The sequence below is a fragment of the Perissodus microlepis genome, chromosome 19, assembly GCF_051167445.1.
Source record: "Perissodus microlepis isolate ML-2025 ecotype Zambia chromosome 19, ASM5116744v1, whole genome shotgun sequence".
NCBI lineage: Eukaryota > Metazoa > Chordata > Actinopteri > Cichliformes > Cichlidae > Perissodus > Perissodus microlepis.
The window spans coordinates 20,853,992-20,872,237 of record NC_140479.1 but is presented as its reverse complement, the minus strand read 5'-3'; the positions used below and the strand labels follow the sequence as shown (position 1 = coordinate 20,872,237).

General features: G+C 38.8%; 1 protein-coding gene across 3 annotated transcripts in view; it reads left to right on the top strand.

The window, feature by feature from the left end:
• aqr (aquarius intron-binding spliceosomal factor) overlaps window positions 1–18,246 on the top strand; it is a 50,773-nt gene that overhangs the window by 10,275 nt on the left and 22,252 nt on the right. For all 3 annotated transcript variants that reach the window (XM_084914252.1, XM_084914250.1, XM_084914251.1), the window contains exons 14-27: window positions 7–110; window positions 3,628–3,730; window positions 5,137–5,257; window positions 5,512–5,653; window positions 6,133–6,311; window positions 7,167–7,334; window positions 8,825–8,994; window positions 9,817–10,058; window positions 10,205–10,354; window positions 11,037–11,106; window positions 12,076–12,186; window positions 12,595–12,704; window positions 15,682–15,817; window positions 17,819–18,028. In XM_084914252.1, coding sequence (XP_084770378.1) covers window positions 7–110; window positions 3,628–3,730; window positions 5,137–5,257; window positions 5,512–5,653; window positions 6,133–6,311; window positions 7,167–7,334; window positions 8,825–8,994; window positions 9,817–10,058; window positions 10,205–10,354; window positions 11,037–11,106; window positions 12,076–12,186; window positions 12,595–12,704; window positions 15,682–15,817; window positions 17,819–18,028 — 2,016 coding nt within the window. The remainder of the gene's footprint in view (window positions 1–6; window positions 111–3,627; window positions 3,731–5,136; window positions 5,258–5,511; window positions 5,654–6,132; window positions 6,312–7,166; window positions 7,335–8,824; window positions 8,995–9,816; window positions 10,059–10,204; window positions 10,355–11,036; window positions 11,107–12,075; window positions 12,187–12,594; window positions 12,705–15,681; window positions 15,818–17,818; window positions 18,029–18,246) is intronic.

Here is an 18,246-nt window from a genome sequence, read left to right as displayed (position 1 = left end):
TTGCAGAGGGCAGCCTTTGCTCATTTCCCAGAGTTGCACGACTTTGCTTTATCCAGTGTCGCATCAGTAGACACCCGAGAATCCTTGACGAAACACTTTGGGCATCTCAGGTAATTCAAATCATTTAAAACAAGTAGCATGTTGTAAAGGATGTGATGGGAGGATATGCATCATAACTGCTAAATTAGCTAGCAACGGAACATCGCTTTAGCTGGCATGATTGCTAATGTGTAAATATTTTGCATGTTTATTGCAGGGCTTTCTGTGTTCATCATTCTGCCTTATTTTCAAGTACCTTTTGACCTCGAAAGCTCAAATTCTCAGCGTATAGGTCCAAAAGAATCAGCTCCTAGCGTATTGCTACCATGTTCAGAGGTTCTCCTGAACACCATTAAGTGCAAGTTACAATTGAAACAAAGAAGGAAAAAATGTAATAATAATGAGCAATATAGTAGGATTTTTGCTTACACAACAATCCCACCAGCTGAGGCCCATGTCCATGGTTGGATGATCTGATATCCTCGTGTTGGTGTTGTTCCCAGACCATCATGAAAATGTTGTTCCAGGTTCAACATTGCAAGTGACCAATCACATTGTTGTGACGTTATTCTTTTGCGCGCCAAGCCATTCGTGCATTTATGAAATTCCAATGTTGCAAGGACAATATCAATTCTGCTTACTGTTTATTTAAGGGTTACGGTTAGGGTTAGGGTTAGGGTCAGGGTCCGTTGATCGGTGGACAGAGGCGGTTTCTCGCAGCTTAAGTACAGTTTTTTGTTTTACGCCGTTTTTTCCCGAAGTCGCAAAAGTATGACGTCACAACATTCTGATTGGTCACTTGCAATGTTGATCCTGGAACAACATTTAGTATGATGATCTGGGAACAACACCAACACGAGGAAATCAGATCGTGCGTCCATGGTTATCTTGCTCCTGTGTTGTAATATAGCAGCTCCACCATTGCTGTCTGACTTCCTGCTAAATGGCAGCTAGTGAACCCTTGAACAGGCAGCTGGTACCAGCCGGAGAGAGAGGCACGCCTCGTTAATCTAATCGATTTGCAGTGGCTTGAGAATAAACTCTTGGAACAGCTGTGTTTGTCAGATCATATTAGCTTGCCAAGGAGCCAAAAAGCACCCTCACTTTGATGAACTGGCCTGTGTGTGTGTGTGTGTGTGTTTTCACTTGTTCACATGTATATGAGAGTGAAAAGAAACCGATTCATTAGTAATTTGTAATTACTTCAAGATTTTATCTTTCTTGAAGTTGACATTTTCAAATTACTGACCAAAACTTTTTTTAAGGTCTTTGTGTTTGGCTCGGCTTTATTCTATTTCACCAAGTGATTACTATTTTGTTTTTACTGTATGGAAGTTCTTTATTTGTGATAGTTGTTTAAACAACTCAAAATTAGTCTTAGCTGGCAATGTCTCCATATACATATTTCTTTCCACTTCAGTGGTGGATTATAAAAGCTTAAACCCCACATTAAATTTCTTTGAATCAGGCAAAGGGATATGAGCCAAGCTGAGCTGAATCAGGTAAAGACTTAGCTGAACCATTATGTGCATTTCTAGGAGCAGGAGCTCTGCTCCATTTTTCCATAGAATTAAGGTTTTGAATATAGCAGGACGGCATTGTTCACTGCTCCACAACTGTCACCAAAGCAGCTCCTGGGTTACTCCAAATATACGATCAGATTTAACGAGGCACTTTTCATCCAAACAACTCCTGCTAATGCCAGTTTATTCCAGCTGTACTACCCATGGGCTAAGCTCCCAGTCACCTGCCGCTCTGAATTTATCCACTAAGTCCCCAAAACACACAAAAGCTAGCTAGCCCACACTTATACACACCCATACTATTACATATATACGCAAACACAAATAAACACTTTTTTCAGGTATGTGACAACAGGTGAAGTGCCATTTGTGGCCATGAATGAATTGAATGATATTGAATTCAAACAGAAAAGAATCCTAATTGTGACAAATGTTAACCTTCACTGCAGAGCATATTAAAATAAGGAGTGTGATTGGTGCTCTGGATTATAGTCACTGTGGAGATGTTTGTACAGATGTTTAGATCCTTTTTTTTTGCCTCTGGGACAGCTGTGACCAGTTGCATTATGGTTTTAAGTAGTTCAACCATCAGTAGCACCTATCCCTGTGAATGTAATATCTCCACAAAATGTGATGGAAATTCTTGAAATTAGTTGTTATTGGTCAAAAATCAAGGTCACACAACACATTTTTGGCAGTAACATGAGAATTCTTAGGTTTTTTTTTTTCCCCAAAACCTCGCTCAGAAAAGTGTGTAGACATGATATACAGTAAACTTTAGAAAAACTCCTGTTATGCGCGTGCCCCCCCCCATCTTTACCATATCCTGCCAGTGGCTTAGGTGTCAGTTCTGACCTGATTGGGCCATCTGCATTTATTATAGTGAGTTGTTGTGCTGCGTTTATTTTGTTGCTAAGAGAAGGAATCTCCACATGATCCATGGCAGGACATCCAGTGGGCCACCAAACTGCATCATTGGCAGAATTGCCACCCCACTGCTCGAGCATGGCATCACAAGTAGCAAAATGCATGCACATACACGGCTACAGTTGGTCAGTCCACGTGTGGCTGCCCAGGCCTGTCAAAGTCTGTCCAGACCTTGTCCCTTGTTGGGCACCAGACCCTGTCTGTGTCACAGTGTGTCAGCCTGATTAAAATAGGTTGTATGCAGAGAGCCACACCTCAGCCTTCCGAAGCGGAGATGGGCTTTGATTTTCATAATCCTGTCTCATCAGTGCAGCTCGACCCCTCAACACATGCTGACAGAGCAGGAATGCAGTGTCAAAGCAAACAGAAGCATTTTGTGCCACAGTGCTAATAAGCACTAATAAGACTTTGATGAGGCTCCTATTCTAACACGTTTACAGTGTTACCATTTAGTGGATTGAAAACCATCCATGACTGCCAAAAAATAAATAAATACTAATTTGGAATTGTCAGACCACAGGACAGTTTTCCACTTCACCTCATTTTGAAAAAGTCTGTTCTACTGTAACAAAAGGTGGCAGCATTTCTTTGTCTTGTTTATATTAGATTTTTCTCTGCATCATAGACTTTGCAGTTTCTGCACATTTACTCATGCAGTTAATGACACTGACAATTGTTGTAGGAGCATACCCAAGCACATGGAGGGATTCCACTGCAGAATGTTGTCTTATTTTAAGTAATGCAAGATCATGGCATTTCAGTATTGTGCAAGGTAGATTATAAAATCACTAATGTCTTTGCAGCTGTATATTAATAAACACAATTAATTGTTGAGGATTTTCCCCAACACTGTTGCACCTCTCCCCATCTTCTGAAATATTATCTTTGTACTTCTTTGAATAAAACAGGGATTTGTGTCGATATAGATTTAGATGTATATAGATGAAAAATATAGATGTTGGACAAATAATAGTAAGAATGTATTCTTAATTGAGAAATCCTATGGTTGGTATTCTTATAATCTTTATCACTCGAGTCTTTACCAAACATTAGACAGGATTTAGTTAATATTTACTTATTGTCATACCTGCTCTAGACAGAAGTGTTGCTTCTTTTTCTGTTTTTTCTTTCTCTGTAGTCCCAATATGCTCCACAAGGTGGCCTCTTATTTGTGCCTGCTGCCTGAACTGCCTGAAGGGCAAGACACCACTATTGAGAAAGAGGTTCTGCTTGAGTTGCTGGTAAGTGCACTGTTGGGTTTACTGGGTTATGTATGTGAGCGTATCAGTGTTTTTTTGTTTCATTTTGTTTGTTTTAATGACATGTTTCTTAAAATTTAAAAAATAAAATATTAAAATATTCATTCCAGGATTTGTAGGCAATGGTTAACCCCTGAGACTTTAAATTAACCCTTTAAATAAATCTATACATCAGGCATTGGTTACATGGCAACTGAGAATATAAAAGATGTATCACTGGTGTTTATAAACAGTTATTTTACAAAACATTCACTGGTCATTTGGCAATACCGTATACTAGGATTGGATTTTACATTTTAAAATAATTAATCTCATTAACTTCAAATACATATTTTATTATTGCAGTTTGACTGCACTGTCCCTTGTCAATTTGCCTTCTAATCCAATAAATGCTTCATGTGGGCATTTCTGTAACATAGGGTAAATCGTAGGCAGGACTAATATGATGGAGAGTCATTTATTTATTTCCTTTTGTGGAATCTCTGAAGAAGCCTAAGCTTTGATTTTGCTCTGTAGTCACCCTTTTCTTGCTCTCCTAATTTTCTCTTTCAAAACCTCTCCTGGTATCTGGGGGACCCTTGTTTGTCTAGTCTCTCCAATACACACTTACCTGTTCGTGGCAGACCTCTTCATCAAAGTGGTTATTTCAAAGCTGTCCTTAGCACAAGTACACATAAGACGTGATGGAGAAGAGCTGTGTCTTATTTATCTGAGTAAATTTTTGCAGGAGACTCTTTGAGGGCTTTCATTTGTGTGTGCATGAAGTTATGCCCTAAAACCAACATCCTTGCACAGATAGATTCAAAAACAAGTGGTTGCAGGACTGTAAGCTATAGCAAAACAGTTGACTGAACACAGTCGTAACAGACAGCATATAGGATGAACCAGTTATAAGGATAGCAGATGACAGCATTTTTTTTTTACAGTTTATTTTATTGTTGACATTATTTATCCTCCCTTTATGTCAAGGAAACAAATAAATCATTAGTATAAGTAACTGTTTTAAATTGTTTCAGCTCTGCATCACATCTTCAGACATCTACTCAGTGCAAAATGTTTCTGACACATCAGATAAACATCAGACATCTGTAAACATTGTGTTATTTGCATGGCCAAGCAGCTCCTGTAGGTGTAGGTGGCACAGTACTCTTTTTCCATATAGTGTAGATAAATGAGGCACAGAGAATCAAGAGTTCAACAGAAAAAAAACATATTTAATTTGAAAAATGAAACTATATTAAAGGCCTATAACTTTATGTCTAAAGGAGGAAGTAAGAATCCTAAACATTGGGCCAAAAGGGCAGTGCAGCATTTGCTTATTGACATCTTCTCTCCAAACATGTTCTCAGTGTCATTTTTCTCTCTTGCTGTTTGCCATCCACGTACAGGTGTCTTGTCATGAGCGCAGAATCTCTCAGATTGAGCAACTTAACCAGATGCCCCTTTATCCAACGGAGAAGATAATCTGGGACGAGAACATTGTGCCAACAGAGTATTACTCAGGAGAAGGTGTGTATTATTATAAATGAATGTGTGAATTGTTACTGAGTTAGCATGTCTGTGCATGTATCTATGTGAGTTGACATGAAATAGAATACATGCTACTATATCTGTCTAATCTGTGCCTCATATTTGCATATACTAAATATATACCCACATTTTGTGATATTCTGTTATATATGCAGTGTTATAACACAAGGTCTCACAGACGTTTACATCTGAACATGCAGACATCAGTTATTAGTTTTGTTCCGTCTTTTCAGGTTGTCTGGCTCTACCAAAGCTAAATCTCCAGTTCCTGACACTCCACGACTACCTGCTGAGGAACTTTAACCTCTTTCGTCTGGAGTCCACCTATGAGATCAGACAGGACATAGAAGATGTGATTTGGCGCATGAAACCATGGTGAGATGTCATCAATTTTGTTGGCAGCACAGAACACTTAATCTATAGTGCCTTATTGTTTTCTTGATTAAAATATGCAAACATCATTGAAAAAGTAATAGAAAGACATAGTTTGAAAAAGGAATGATAAACATTGGTGTTTCTTTTAATGCAAAAATAAAGCATTAAATAATCTATAGCATACTTTGTGTTTTTAGGTTAATTAATGAAGAATTGTATCCTCTGTCTACCTCTCACGTGGTGGCGCAGCACATTGACAATAATTTATGGCATTTGGTTCACCACATTTTAAAACCCATTGCTTAACATAATAAGTGCTCCCATTATGTCAAGTGATGTAGCAACTTGCTTGTTGTTCCTGCAGAAGTAAATAAGTAAGCAGTAGTGCCATGTGTTGCCCTAAATCCAGCTGATTTCCATTCTTGACAACAGCCCACAGCACTTGTCTTAAGTTCTTGTTGTGTTTGTCTTTCTAACAGGCAGTCAGAGTATGGTGGAGTGGTGTTTGGAGGCTGGGCGAGGATGGCTCAGCCAATCACCTCTTTTTCCATAGTTGAGGTTGCCAAGCCCAACATCGGAGAGAGCTGGCCTGCTCGTGTTCGCGCAGATGTGACTATCAACCTCAATGTACAAGACCATATCAAGCATGAGTGGGAAGGTAAAAGTAGCGGACCATTATAAAGTCAAACAAACTGATTATGAAATTGACCCTATTTCAATAGATTAACTACACATTCCATATTACCTTGGTATACTTTTAGTTTTCCTGTTTTTTTCCCCTCTGTACAGTTCTACAGGGGTTTATAATCACCATAAAGTCTTCCCGTACTGCTGTTTTCTATCCTGTCAGGCTCATGACCCTTTTTTCTGCCTTTACCACAGAGCGTTTGTTTTATTTCCTGGTCATTTTTCTTACTATCTCTCAGTGTGGTTGATGAGGCAGCTATAGATAATGTCAACAGGAGCTTGACAGTTGTGATTCACAGGGAACATAAAACACACACCGAGGCCTCTGACTGGCTGTTTGCTATAGCTTTCCGGAAAAAGATGCCAGCTCAATGTTCCTAAGCAAATGTATGCCAGTGCATTTGGATTGATTACTAGCGAAAATGAATGCTATAGGGGGAAAAAAGTAATCGCTATATTTCTAAAAAGGTGATTATCTGCTGGATTTAATATATATATATATATATATATATATATATATATATATATATATATATATATATATATATATATATATCACAAACTGACAAATCTGTTCTCTCTAAAACTACTTTTATAGTTTTATTCATATTTTGTATTTCAGTAAGTCTTAGATATTACATCCATTCATTACTTCCAGTAGCTCTTTCCCTAGAGCTTCAGGTTTTAATGATCAGGCAAATATTGACATGGTGGTTCATCTTCTTCCCCCACCATACTACATTCTCCCATCTTTTATCTCTAAGTCATTTCCTTTCCTCTTTTTGCTATAAGTCTAACACCCATAAACCTTTTTCCCCCCCTGCAGGTCTGCGGAAACATGATGTTTGCTTTCTGATCACGGTGCGCCCCATGCTGCTCTACGGCACACGTTTTGACCGGCGTCAGCCATTTGTGGATCAGACTGGCCTTGTGTATGTGAGAGGCTGTGAGGTGCAGGGTATGCTGGATGACAAGGGGCGTGTCATCGAGGAAGGTATGCTCATATGCGTTTGCGCCTGTATACGTAGGCTCACACACACACAGCAGTGACACCTGACATCCATCCACCTATCTGTACACCGTCAGCCCTAGCAGCTAATCCTCAGGAGAGGGTCAGACTGGTGTTGTCATGGTGACTGTCACTGTGAAACCTGGCCTTTTTCACCTTAAGACTTCATTAACCTGTGGTCAACAATGACACCTGAGAGCTGCTGGCTCTCCTCTTTGTTCTACTCATTGGATTTAACTGAAGGGCTTGCTCTGGTTTGCTTTATCTATAAGAGGGCACTTAATGTACTTGTCCTGCAGAATTAAGTAATGTGGTACATAAGCTACAATCACCTTAGATGAAAGTATTGCCAACAGCAGCAGATTGTGAAATTAAAAAAAACATTTCTGCAACAGTCCTTAAAGTAATTTTGGCTGATTCAGTTTTTGGTTGCAAGTGTGGGAGTCAGAACATGTGTGCATGTGTTGAAACATCCTTCCCTTATTCTTTCATGACGTTTTAAATATGCAGAGGGGAATGGCTTTAGAAATAGACATGCTGGGGAACATGTCCTGCCAATGTTGGCTTGTTTAAACTTTCAGCTTCCCAACAGGGATAAGTGGTACTTTGGCTTGCTGTGTGGAGGGGAGATGTCACATAAATCACTGGGCATTTGGTGAACGTACGGGGGACACACAGGGCAACGTGTGCATTTTGGGACACTCGTAGCTAACTGACATACCATTTTATAAAACTGCTCAAGTGTAGAACATTTATATGAGCTACGATGGTTTAAATGTATTTTTAATGACTTGAACAATGTATGTCCCTTTACATTAAGTATTGAGTTAATCCCACCTTTTAATAACTGACAACTTAATACAAAGGCATAAATATCTTTTATAACAGCTGAGACACCTTACTCCAGCTCGCTACATTGTTACTGAATAGTGTGGAGGGTGTAGCTTCCACTCTTAAGCTATCACCGCACTCATTTTGGTAAGGTGGATTTTATTGATCCCCACATAACTGTGCACATTTGCACATGGGAACACATGTCAGAATTGGAGTGGATTGGTTTCTGCTATGTGCCCTGCAGCTCCACACAGATTCTATTTAGAAATCTGTGATAGCTGCACACTGCACCACACAGGTCCCCTAATGGGAATAGACCTAAAGCCCATGGCCAGTCAATCAAGTGTAATGTAATTCCTCTTCCTGAGAAGGCATTGAAAGTCTTAGCTCTTTTTAAAGGGTTTTATTTTTTAATTTGAGAATATATGAGTTTAATTACTTTGACTTGCTCACAGTGACTCACTTAACATTGATCTTTATTCTTTTTCTCTGTCCTTAGTTTTACTTTCCTGTGTTTAGGATTAGGATAAAACTTTCTAACAATGTTTCTAAAATGCTATACTGTTTCTGATTTTTTTTTTAAGGTTATTTTTTTCATTATTTCATTGCTATAATAAATAATCCTTGGTACTTTGGTTTAGGTCCTGAACCAAAGCCTAAGCTGCGTGGAGATGTCAGAACATTTCGTGTATGGCTTGACCCAAACCAGTACCAGCAGGACATGACCAGCAGTATTCAGAGTAACACCGAAGACCCATATGAGACTTTCAACATCATCATGAGACGCAAACCTAAGGAAAACAATTTCAAGGTTTGGATTGCTTTAGCTTCAGACCTTGAGTTCTGCTTCTGTCAACATCGCCCTGAGTGATGTATCACTGTCTTTAGTGTTCTAGCTCTGAGATTGGAGCCAGGGTGACTCTGAGGTTGCCACACAATGAGTCCTTTTCAGTGGTCCCTCTAACTCTCGTCCAAGGCTTTTCTTGTAGCAGTAAACTCGCAGTGTTTCAAAATGTTGTGATGCTTTCTGTGAACTATCTTGACTGGGGTACACAGTCAGTGTAACATGTTCTTAGAAAGTTAACAAAATGCAAACCTCAAGTTTTGATTTCAAGACCTGTTACACAGATTTCACATCATGGAATTCAGGTCATGATAAAATCAAACATGTGAGTATTGAGACCTTTATTACTGGTTTTATGTAGCTTGGCGTCATTAGATTGTTAACCGGCATGAAGAAAACATCCCCCCGCCATCTCTTTCTTTAAAAGCTTTTCATTAGAGCATTTCAGATCTGCTGTTTCTAATTCTGCACATCAGTTTCTGTCTTTCACAGCCACAGCAATTACAGATGTTTTTGCTTTTTTCTGAATTTGAAAAGCGCAGCAGCTAACAGATATTCAGGCAACATCTCCATCTTTGAAGCATGACAGACCTAAAAGTAAAGATGCTTCCCCGTTTGATGCACAAAGTATTAGACAGTTTGCAGCTCATTAAAATATAATTGACAGACTTATAAATTATCTGCTGTCCCATCGGTCTGCCACAAAGCTATTCTTACCCAGCTAAACTGTTTTTCTGTCTGTTTTGTGCTCAGTGTCATCTGTAACATGTTTCTCTCTCTCTGTTTCAGGCTGTGCTAGAGACCATCAGACATCTGATGAACACAGAATGTGTCGTCCCAGACTGGCTTCATGACATCATCTTAGGTTATGGTGACCCGGGCAGCGCACATTATTCAAAAATGCCCAATCAGATCTCGACGTTGGACTTCAATGACACCTTTTTGTCACTGGACCACTTGCGTTCATGTTTCCCTGGTAACACCATAAAGGTCACTGAGGAGAACCCTGAACTTCAGGTTCCCCCATTCAGGTGAATTTTAAAAGAAAAATGTTTTGTTTGATCAGTCTTAATCAGAATCTGTTTGCGTAACCATATTTATATAATTGTTTATATATTGTTAAATATGTCATAATACATGATATTTATCCTTCTTATTCTCTCTTTTGCTGTACCAGAATCACATTTCCCACCTCAAACACAGCAGACAAAGGAAAGAAAAGAAAGGCTGATGAAGAAGTGGAAAACAAAGAGGAAGACAAGACCTTGATTGTCGAACCCTATGTTACCCCCAATCGTGGGCCATATCCCTACAATCAGCCCAAACGGTGAGAGATCAATACTCCTTTCCATTTATCATTTAATAAGATTTACTGTCAAGTAATTGTACAGTGCACTGATTTGTTTCTGTAATGCAATTACACCTTCTACTCACATTGTATAGTACACTAATATATTCTTGAGTTCCACACCTATTTATTTTTTATAATCTTATGCATATTAAGTTCTTAACCTGTTATTCAAAGACTTCATGTCAATATAAGAAGTGTGGAGGTGCAAATCTCTAAGCTATGCGCATCGCAGGTACCCTACACTGAGCTACTAATCTATTCTGATTTATTTGTCTATGATTGTTTCCATGGTATCTGATGTGTTTAGGATGTAATATTGTGGTGCTGTTTTGGTTGGTGTTTTGCCCTATTCCTGTACTAATTACAACAACCCAAAATAATTGTACTACATGAAAAGTTGAGATTCATCCTGTGCTTCCTGAGCATTTTCAGTTTGCACTTTGATATTCAAATCTTGATAGCAACAGCATGTCTGTGGGGAGGCCCTGACTTAGCAATCTTTGAGTGTGGTCTCCAAATGCATCTCAACACTTGCAGCACAAAGCATCTCTTAGAAAAACAAATAAAGTCATTTGAATACAAATAGGTTTATGCTTCCAAGGGTATTCAGTATCAAATTACTTGATTCATAAATTTCAAGCATGTACGTGTCTTACAGGAACACAATTCCATTCACTTCTACTCAAATTGAAGCCATTCGAGCCGGGATGCAGCCAGGTCTAACAATGGTAAGAATCCAGTGTTTGATTTTAGTTTCAAGATTGTGTGGAAGCTATCTATTTAAAATGATATTTTCTTATTATGTATTTGACAAAAAAAAACAACTAACTCATCTCTGTCTTGTATACTTATGGAAAACATCAAATTTCACTAAAATTCTCTGTGTACTTTTGAGGAGTACACATTGACTATACCAGTGAAATAGTCAAAATAGGATTAAAGCCACCAGTTGACATGCACAACCACAAAATTTTCACCCCAACCTGCTATTTTTATGTTAAAAGTTGTTTAACACACTGTTGTGACAAGAGTGCTGTTCTGTTGTGGTGACTGAAACTGGCAGTGGGATCAGAGTTATTTATTGCACAGCTAGCTGAGGTAAATATGGCAAGAAGGCTATCACCAGATCCATAAAACAACTCTGTATGCATGCCTTCATCTGCCACTCACTTCACCCCTTCTAACCTTCCTTCTTGGCATATGTCACAGTCATTAGCAGCCATAACAAGCACACACTACCTCCTGGTCTGCCTAGCTTTCATGTAGAGAAACGAAGGAGCTGATTACGCACTGATTTATGCATGAATGTGTAATTGTGCTTACTAATTTTAGCAGAGATTACTCACCTGAGAGACCCACACTAAGACCAACCTGTTTCATGAATATTAATTTAGTAAATGTAATGTGCTGTTCCCCCCCCAGGTAAGTAAATTTGGAGCTTATTATCATGATAACTTGTAAACCAGGAGAGGCTTGAAAATATTTATCCCTCCTCTGTTCCTCCTACAACTTTCTTCTTTGTTTCGCTAGCTATGTTCCCTACCTTTATGTGGATACCACTGGCTTAGGTCTACCTTTGTAATCTACAGAAACGTTGCCTTTGCAGCCTAACTTCCAATTTCTTATTTTTTTTATGTCCTACAGTTAAAATGCTTAATTTCTTCTGACATAATCCCATTTTTACTTCGTTCCTCCAGGTTGTGGGACCACCGGGTACTGGAAAGACTGATGTTGCCGTTCAGATCATCTCAAACCTGTATCACAACTTCCCTGAGCAGAGGACCCTCATAGTCACACATTCAAATCAGGTCAACACTCCCCTCCATATACGCACACAGCATCTCCACGTGCAAGTTTGATCTCTGAAAAGTTTCTATAACACATCGATCAACTAAATGTAAAGTTGTCAAGAGAATTTAAAGCTTGTTCTCAGAACTGCCCATTAATCAGGCAAGAGTCATATTCTAACCATGGAGGAGAAATTAAAAGCTAAGCTCCCTTGTGCCTTGGTCTTTTCCCCTCAGTATTTAATCATAAAGTAATCTTTAGCTGCTTTAAACTAAGGGGAAGCATGACAGAAGGAACCTTAAACACCAGAAGTATAGTTTGATGATAATTATTTTCCTGTATAAGACTCTGCACACCCTCCCAAATTATTTTACTGACTTAAGTATATTACATACAAATGAAGGAGATTTTTTTTCATTCCACATCAGGCTTTGAACCAACTCTTTGAAAAGATCATGGCCCTAGACATCGACGAGCGCCACCTTCTGCGTCTGGGCCATGGAGAGGAAGAGCTGGAGACTGAGAAGGATTTCAGCAGGTGAGCAAAGCAGATAACAGGTGGAAGATGACACACACAGATGGGTACAGCTAACCAAACAGTACTGCATATGTGAAAACTGAGACATGATTTCCCACAAGTGATGGTGCATTCAAGAAATATTCAGAGTTACTGTGTATCTAATTTGCAGAGGCAGCTCACATCTATTAATGCCATCTCCCACATACACAGTAGGTCTGAGTCAATACACTGACAGGGCTGCTACACTCTCATATGTCAGGCTTTGGACCTGGTTTATTTTCACTAGGCATTGTTGGACTCTCAGTCCTTTCCACCAGCCTAAGGGATCTGTCTCAGCAGCCATGCACTTAGAAGCAGTACATGCCCAAGTAACCCATTCATAGCTATTCTGGACCACAACAGTTGATTGGTTGGTTCTGCCCCAGTTTTTAAAATAAATTTTAATAAGGTAGCAGCAAGCCATGTAGAGAGAATTATATGGATTTACCACTGTTTGGAGCATTTGCATGTTTCCCTTAATATTACAGGATATTTACGCTGTGATAAAAAGCACCTGGTGATGACATGTTGTGAGCTGGCACTATAGAAGTCAAGTAAATAACTTAATACATAGTAAGAAGTGTTTAAATAAATAATTAAGATCATTGGTGATAAGTCAGATGGAAAAGTAGCAGTAGTAATGTCCTTAATCTACTTCAAGAATAGAAAGATCTGTTTAATTAGGAATTATCAACAGTGTAATAAATTCATAAATGAATCAAAATACCCAAAACTTAGGAACGTTTATTTTTAAATCAGTGCTGATTTGACATTATCTGAGTATAATCAAATACATGCAACACCCAGGCTTAACACTAGCTGTAAATGCAAAAATGGAGGCAGGACACAGAACACACCATAGATAAGACTCACTGGTCCTCATAAGGAAGTCCCAGTGTTTCCCAACTCTCTTATATATGCTTGTTCCTAGTATGTCTAATGCCTTTAAGGATAGTGACTCAGTACTATTGAGACGTAGTAAGATAGCATGAAAAAGTAGGTGTTGGTCACTGTACTCATGGCACACTTCAGAAAACCAGAGTATCACAAAATACTCAAAACATGTACAGTTTTATATAATCACTAATGTATTTAACACTTTAATAAATGTACCAGCCGGAAACTTTTTTTTCACCACAGGCAGCACTCTCCTGCCACCTCCTGAATATAAATAGCTCAGTGTCACTGAATTTTAATACATTTTTCATGCTGTTACTATTTAAAGTGTTCTTATACCCTACAATGTTAATTACCATCTCATCCATCCATGGCACTGAGCAAATTGCACCATATAGCTCTCAGCTTTCCTTAAGGAGCGAGGGAGGAGTTACACATGCCTCTCATTTGCTGTACCCTTTGTATGACTGCTGTCTACTGGGAGTGCATGGTTGTAGTGTGAATGATGATTTATGGAAACTGGGCATCCGCACATGAAGGCAGTCTCATGCGTTCTTAAATTATGCAGCAACACAGACATAAAAGAAAGAGCTCTAGCTAGCAGCAGTCGACATGTTCCCGCTTGCCCAGTTGCCTCACAACAACATGCCGACTCCACACTTCTTCCACCCCACTGACACCAGAATGAGGAGAGAGCCAGAGAGTTTTAATTAACACTGTACATGAGATAAAAAATAGACAGCAGTGCTTTTCTGAGTGCTTAACAAAGGGGGAAGCTACAGCCTTAATTAACAATGCCTCCATACATTTCATGAAAAATTTTGTGCCATTTTAATGAGTTTTAGAAGGGGGATCTCGGTGATGGCTTAAGGAAGCCCTTGTTTAGTTTTGGATGGTCTACATTTGCATCCCAGGTTGTCAAGATCATTTTATGATTCCAATTTAGGGCAGAAAATTTAGGGCAGAAAACACACCATTCTCATTCAGATGTTTTACATTTATCAGAGTTTACGAAAAAACTAAGACAGACTTGTAGATTAATGTACACTGCACATGCACTATACCTTTGTATCTATTTTAGGCTTTTGGTGAGTGTATTACAGGTGTGTCATCCTAAGAGGCAATGTCACTTCTCACTTTTATTTAATTTTACTCAGGCAGAGCAGTGTGATCGTCTTTGAGTCATCTGCTGACCGAGAATCTTTGGAGAGGGTCTAAAAATAGTGTTCACCTCTAGTGTTACCCGGTAACCCCTCCTTCTTCCTGTCTGTTGTCTCACTGCCATCTGATGACATTTTTCAGCAGTATTGTTTAGCTGCATAATGAGATGTATGTTAGAACGTAGAAAAGGAAGTATATCCCCAGGTGACCATAACCAGACAGCCAATGTTCTGCACAGTCAAGTCAGTAATCACAAGACCCTGTCTCACATATTTGCCGTAAGTTGCAGTCTGAGGTTTTCTTATTGCTCAATTGCACGTTTAACTACGTGCTGCTATGAGTCATGCATGCAGGTCACGAGACATGCTGGTTTAGGTCATGACCATTGTTGGATTTATGTAGAAAGCAATTTGTTACAAATTACTTTTCTGTTTCTCCTGGAGATTGGAGGGTATGGATTTTTAAATGCCTGTTAAAAATACACCCTCAAACCTTACACATACATAAAACCCAATCAGGATGATATAAATAAGATTTATTATTTAAGTTTTACTACAAAACCAGCAGTTAAGTTGAAAGCCAGCGCTAACAGAAAAATATGGACGAGCAAACAGATGTTCCTCTGCTATGTACAACAGTTTTACTCATCTCTAATTCTGTTATGCGGTACAAATTAATTTTCTGCTATTGAACGTTAGTGTAACTAATCAAACATACCCTAGTTATTATGCCATGTTTTTTTTCTGGGTGTATATAGGAAGTGTGATTTCGATTCAATATCACTCTTGGGTCATGTTGTGATAGCTTGTTATAGCTGGCTCATCGTTCCAACTGCCTTCTTATTTTTACTGGGGTTAACCGTTTAGATTGTTGACTAACACTCCTGTGCTCTCCTCAGATATGGAAGGGTAAACTACGTCCTGGCCAGAAGACTGGAGCTTCTCCGAGAGGTGGGAAGGTTACAGGAGAGCTTGGATGTCCCAGGAGATGTTTCTTATACCTGTGAGACTGCTGGACATTTCTACCTCTACCAGGTAAGACTGTGAATAGCTGCAATCTAAATTAGCAAGTATAGGCAATTGTCCACTGCAGACATCTGTGTTTATCCTCCAGTGTCAGAAACACCTGTAGGAACTCAGGGTAGGAAAAAAAAAGATCTGATACTTTTCACTGCCAAAAATTGGTATCTGGCCTTGATGTTGATAAACTTGCAACAAATGGTAATTTTTAAAAGACAGTAATCAGTGAGAAACAGGATGGAAAACTCAAAACATCAGCATCAACATCCTAAAAAATTACTGTGCAGATAGAAAGCCCATTTCAGTTTTCTCAATTGCTTTATTGTTTTGATATCACACACACACACAGTTATGGATATGATTTGTGTTGTTTTGGTGCACTCAGAAGTTGAAGTCAAGGGCAAAGCTGTCACAGGATTATTATATAACCTCATGACCACGCAGCATTTGAAACAGAAGGGCCTGGTTTTTGAGGCGTTGCTGTAAATGTTGCCTTGCCATGTCTGTTCTTGCAGTGAAAAGTCAGTACATGTGTTTCTGTGATATAGAAAAAAAAATTCACGTGTAATGTTGGATGTACTTCTAACTCTGATCTTTTATTCATTTTGTGTGTGACTTAAGTAAGGGGAAAAAACGACTTTCAGATCCATCCTTCTATTAAGCATTAAGCACCATTTGTGTAGAGATTTTGAAATTGATTTTCAGATGGCGTTAAGGAGATATTTTGCAGAAATAATTAGAATGGATTTCTGTAACGACCATCCTCCTCCTCAGACAGTTGATGAATGAAATGCAGACATTATTGAAGTTTCCATTCTCCTGGCAATCTGCTCTTTCTGTCAAGAATATAAATATTTAGAAACGCTCTTAATGCTTTCTGTTTATTCCTGTCACCTCATCATTACTGTCCCCTCAGGCTGCAGGAGAATTTCCACTGCTAGCAATTACCTACTACAATTTCCCCAGTTTCAATAGAACAATTCCAAAAATAAAAATTTTTGACACAGAAGTCCAAGGTTTCACCTTCAGTCAGGGCTAAATTAATGTTGTGTAAAAATATTCTTGTTTACCCCTCTAATTAAAGACTGTAATTGAATCTCAGTTGTTCAGGTGAAATCTATTGTGTAGGCATCCAGAACCAAAATGATCAAAATGATGGTGTTACTGTTCAAACATTTTCAGACCCAACTGTATAGTTCTTTGTCTTTTGAAGATGTTATGAGGAGGTTGTTGGTGTAGTGATAACTTGACCGTGAGCATACTTCCTTGATTATTCATGTAAATGTGAGTGATTGTTGATAACAGTGACTTTGTACATATCATTAAGGTTTCCATGGTAGTCCTAATAATCTGTGCAGACAGATACTCAACATGCAATTAAGCTCAGTCCTCTAGCAGACTCATTAATGCTATCCTTAATGTTGTTTTTTTAAAGGGGTATTTATAGAAATAAGCTACTCTGCTGTTTGGTTTTGGTTATTAGATACTCAGCAGGAGCACCTCTGCAAGAGTGAGCCTATTGCTTCTCATTTGTTCATTTTTGCTTGTTTATCTATTTTTCTATAGTCTGAATTTAAGCTTGGCAGAGCCATTTAAGATTGGCAGTCCTCCTCCTTCTGCTGTCCAAAAACAAATGTTGTATGAGAACATACAAACGTCGCTCATGTGAGAAAACACCCCTGGTCATTTTCTGAATGCCGTGGCTAAGTAAGGCTACTTTTTGAAACCCTTAATTAGTAATCGCCCAAATAAAATGCTGCAGACCCTTAAGAGTTTATTGGTGTGAACAGGTGTGATTTTCCTCTCAGCATAATCTCAGGACCACCTGTCATGCATAACAGCCCACTTTAAAGCAATTACAGCCTGCTAGAAAAGATTGACTCTATTGAAGGTGACAAACACTTGCAACTCAAACCCGAATAAGACATAGATGTCTGATTCTCGGGTGTATACTAAATATCACTACTGGGACTCTTTGAGAGGGTGTTCTGTGACTGTTGTCTGTCCCCATAACAGGTGATATCCCGCTGGGAAGAGTACATGAGCAAAGTAAAACCAAAACAGGGCAAGAACGTGGAGGTGGAGGCTGTTGCTGCACACTTTCCTTTCCACAAGTACTTTTCCAATGCACCCCAGCCTGTGTTCAAAGGTCGGTCATATGAGGAGGACATGGACATCGCAGAGGGCTGCTATCGCCACATCAAGAAAATATTTACCCAGCTGGAGGTAAGAAGATCACAGGGCCAGCAACTCCAAGTGGCATGTAAACTGGTTACTTGAGTAAAAAAAAAAAAAAAAAAACCAAGGTAATTTTATTCATAGATAGTTCGTCATTAAATCTAAAACTAATGTTTAAATACAAATTAAAATTAGCAATAAATATATACCCCTTTTCACTCAAACCCACATATAAGCTTTACCTGCTGTATTTGATTATTTTCATA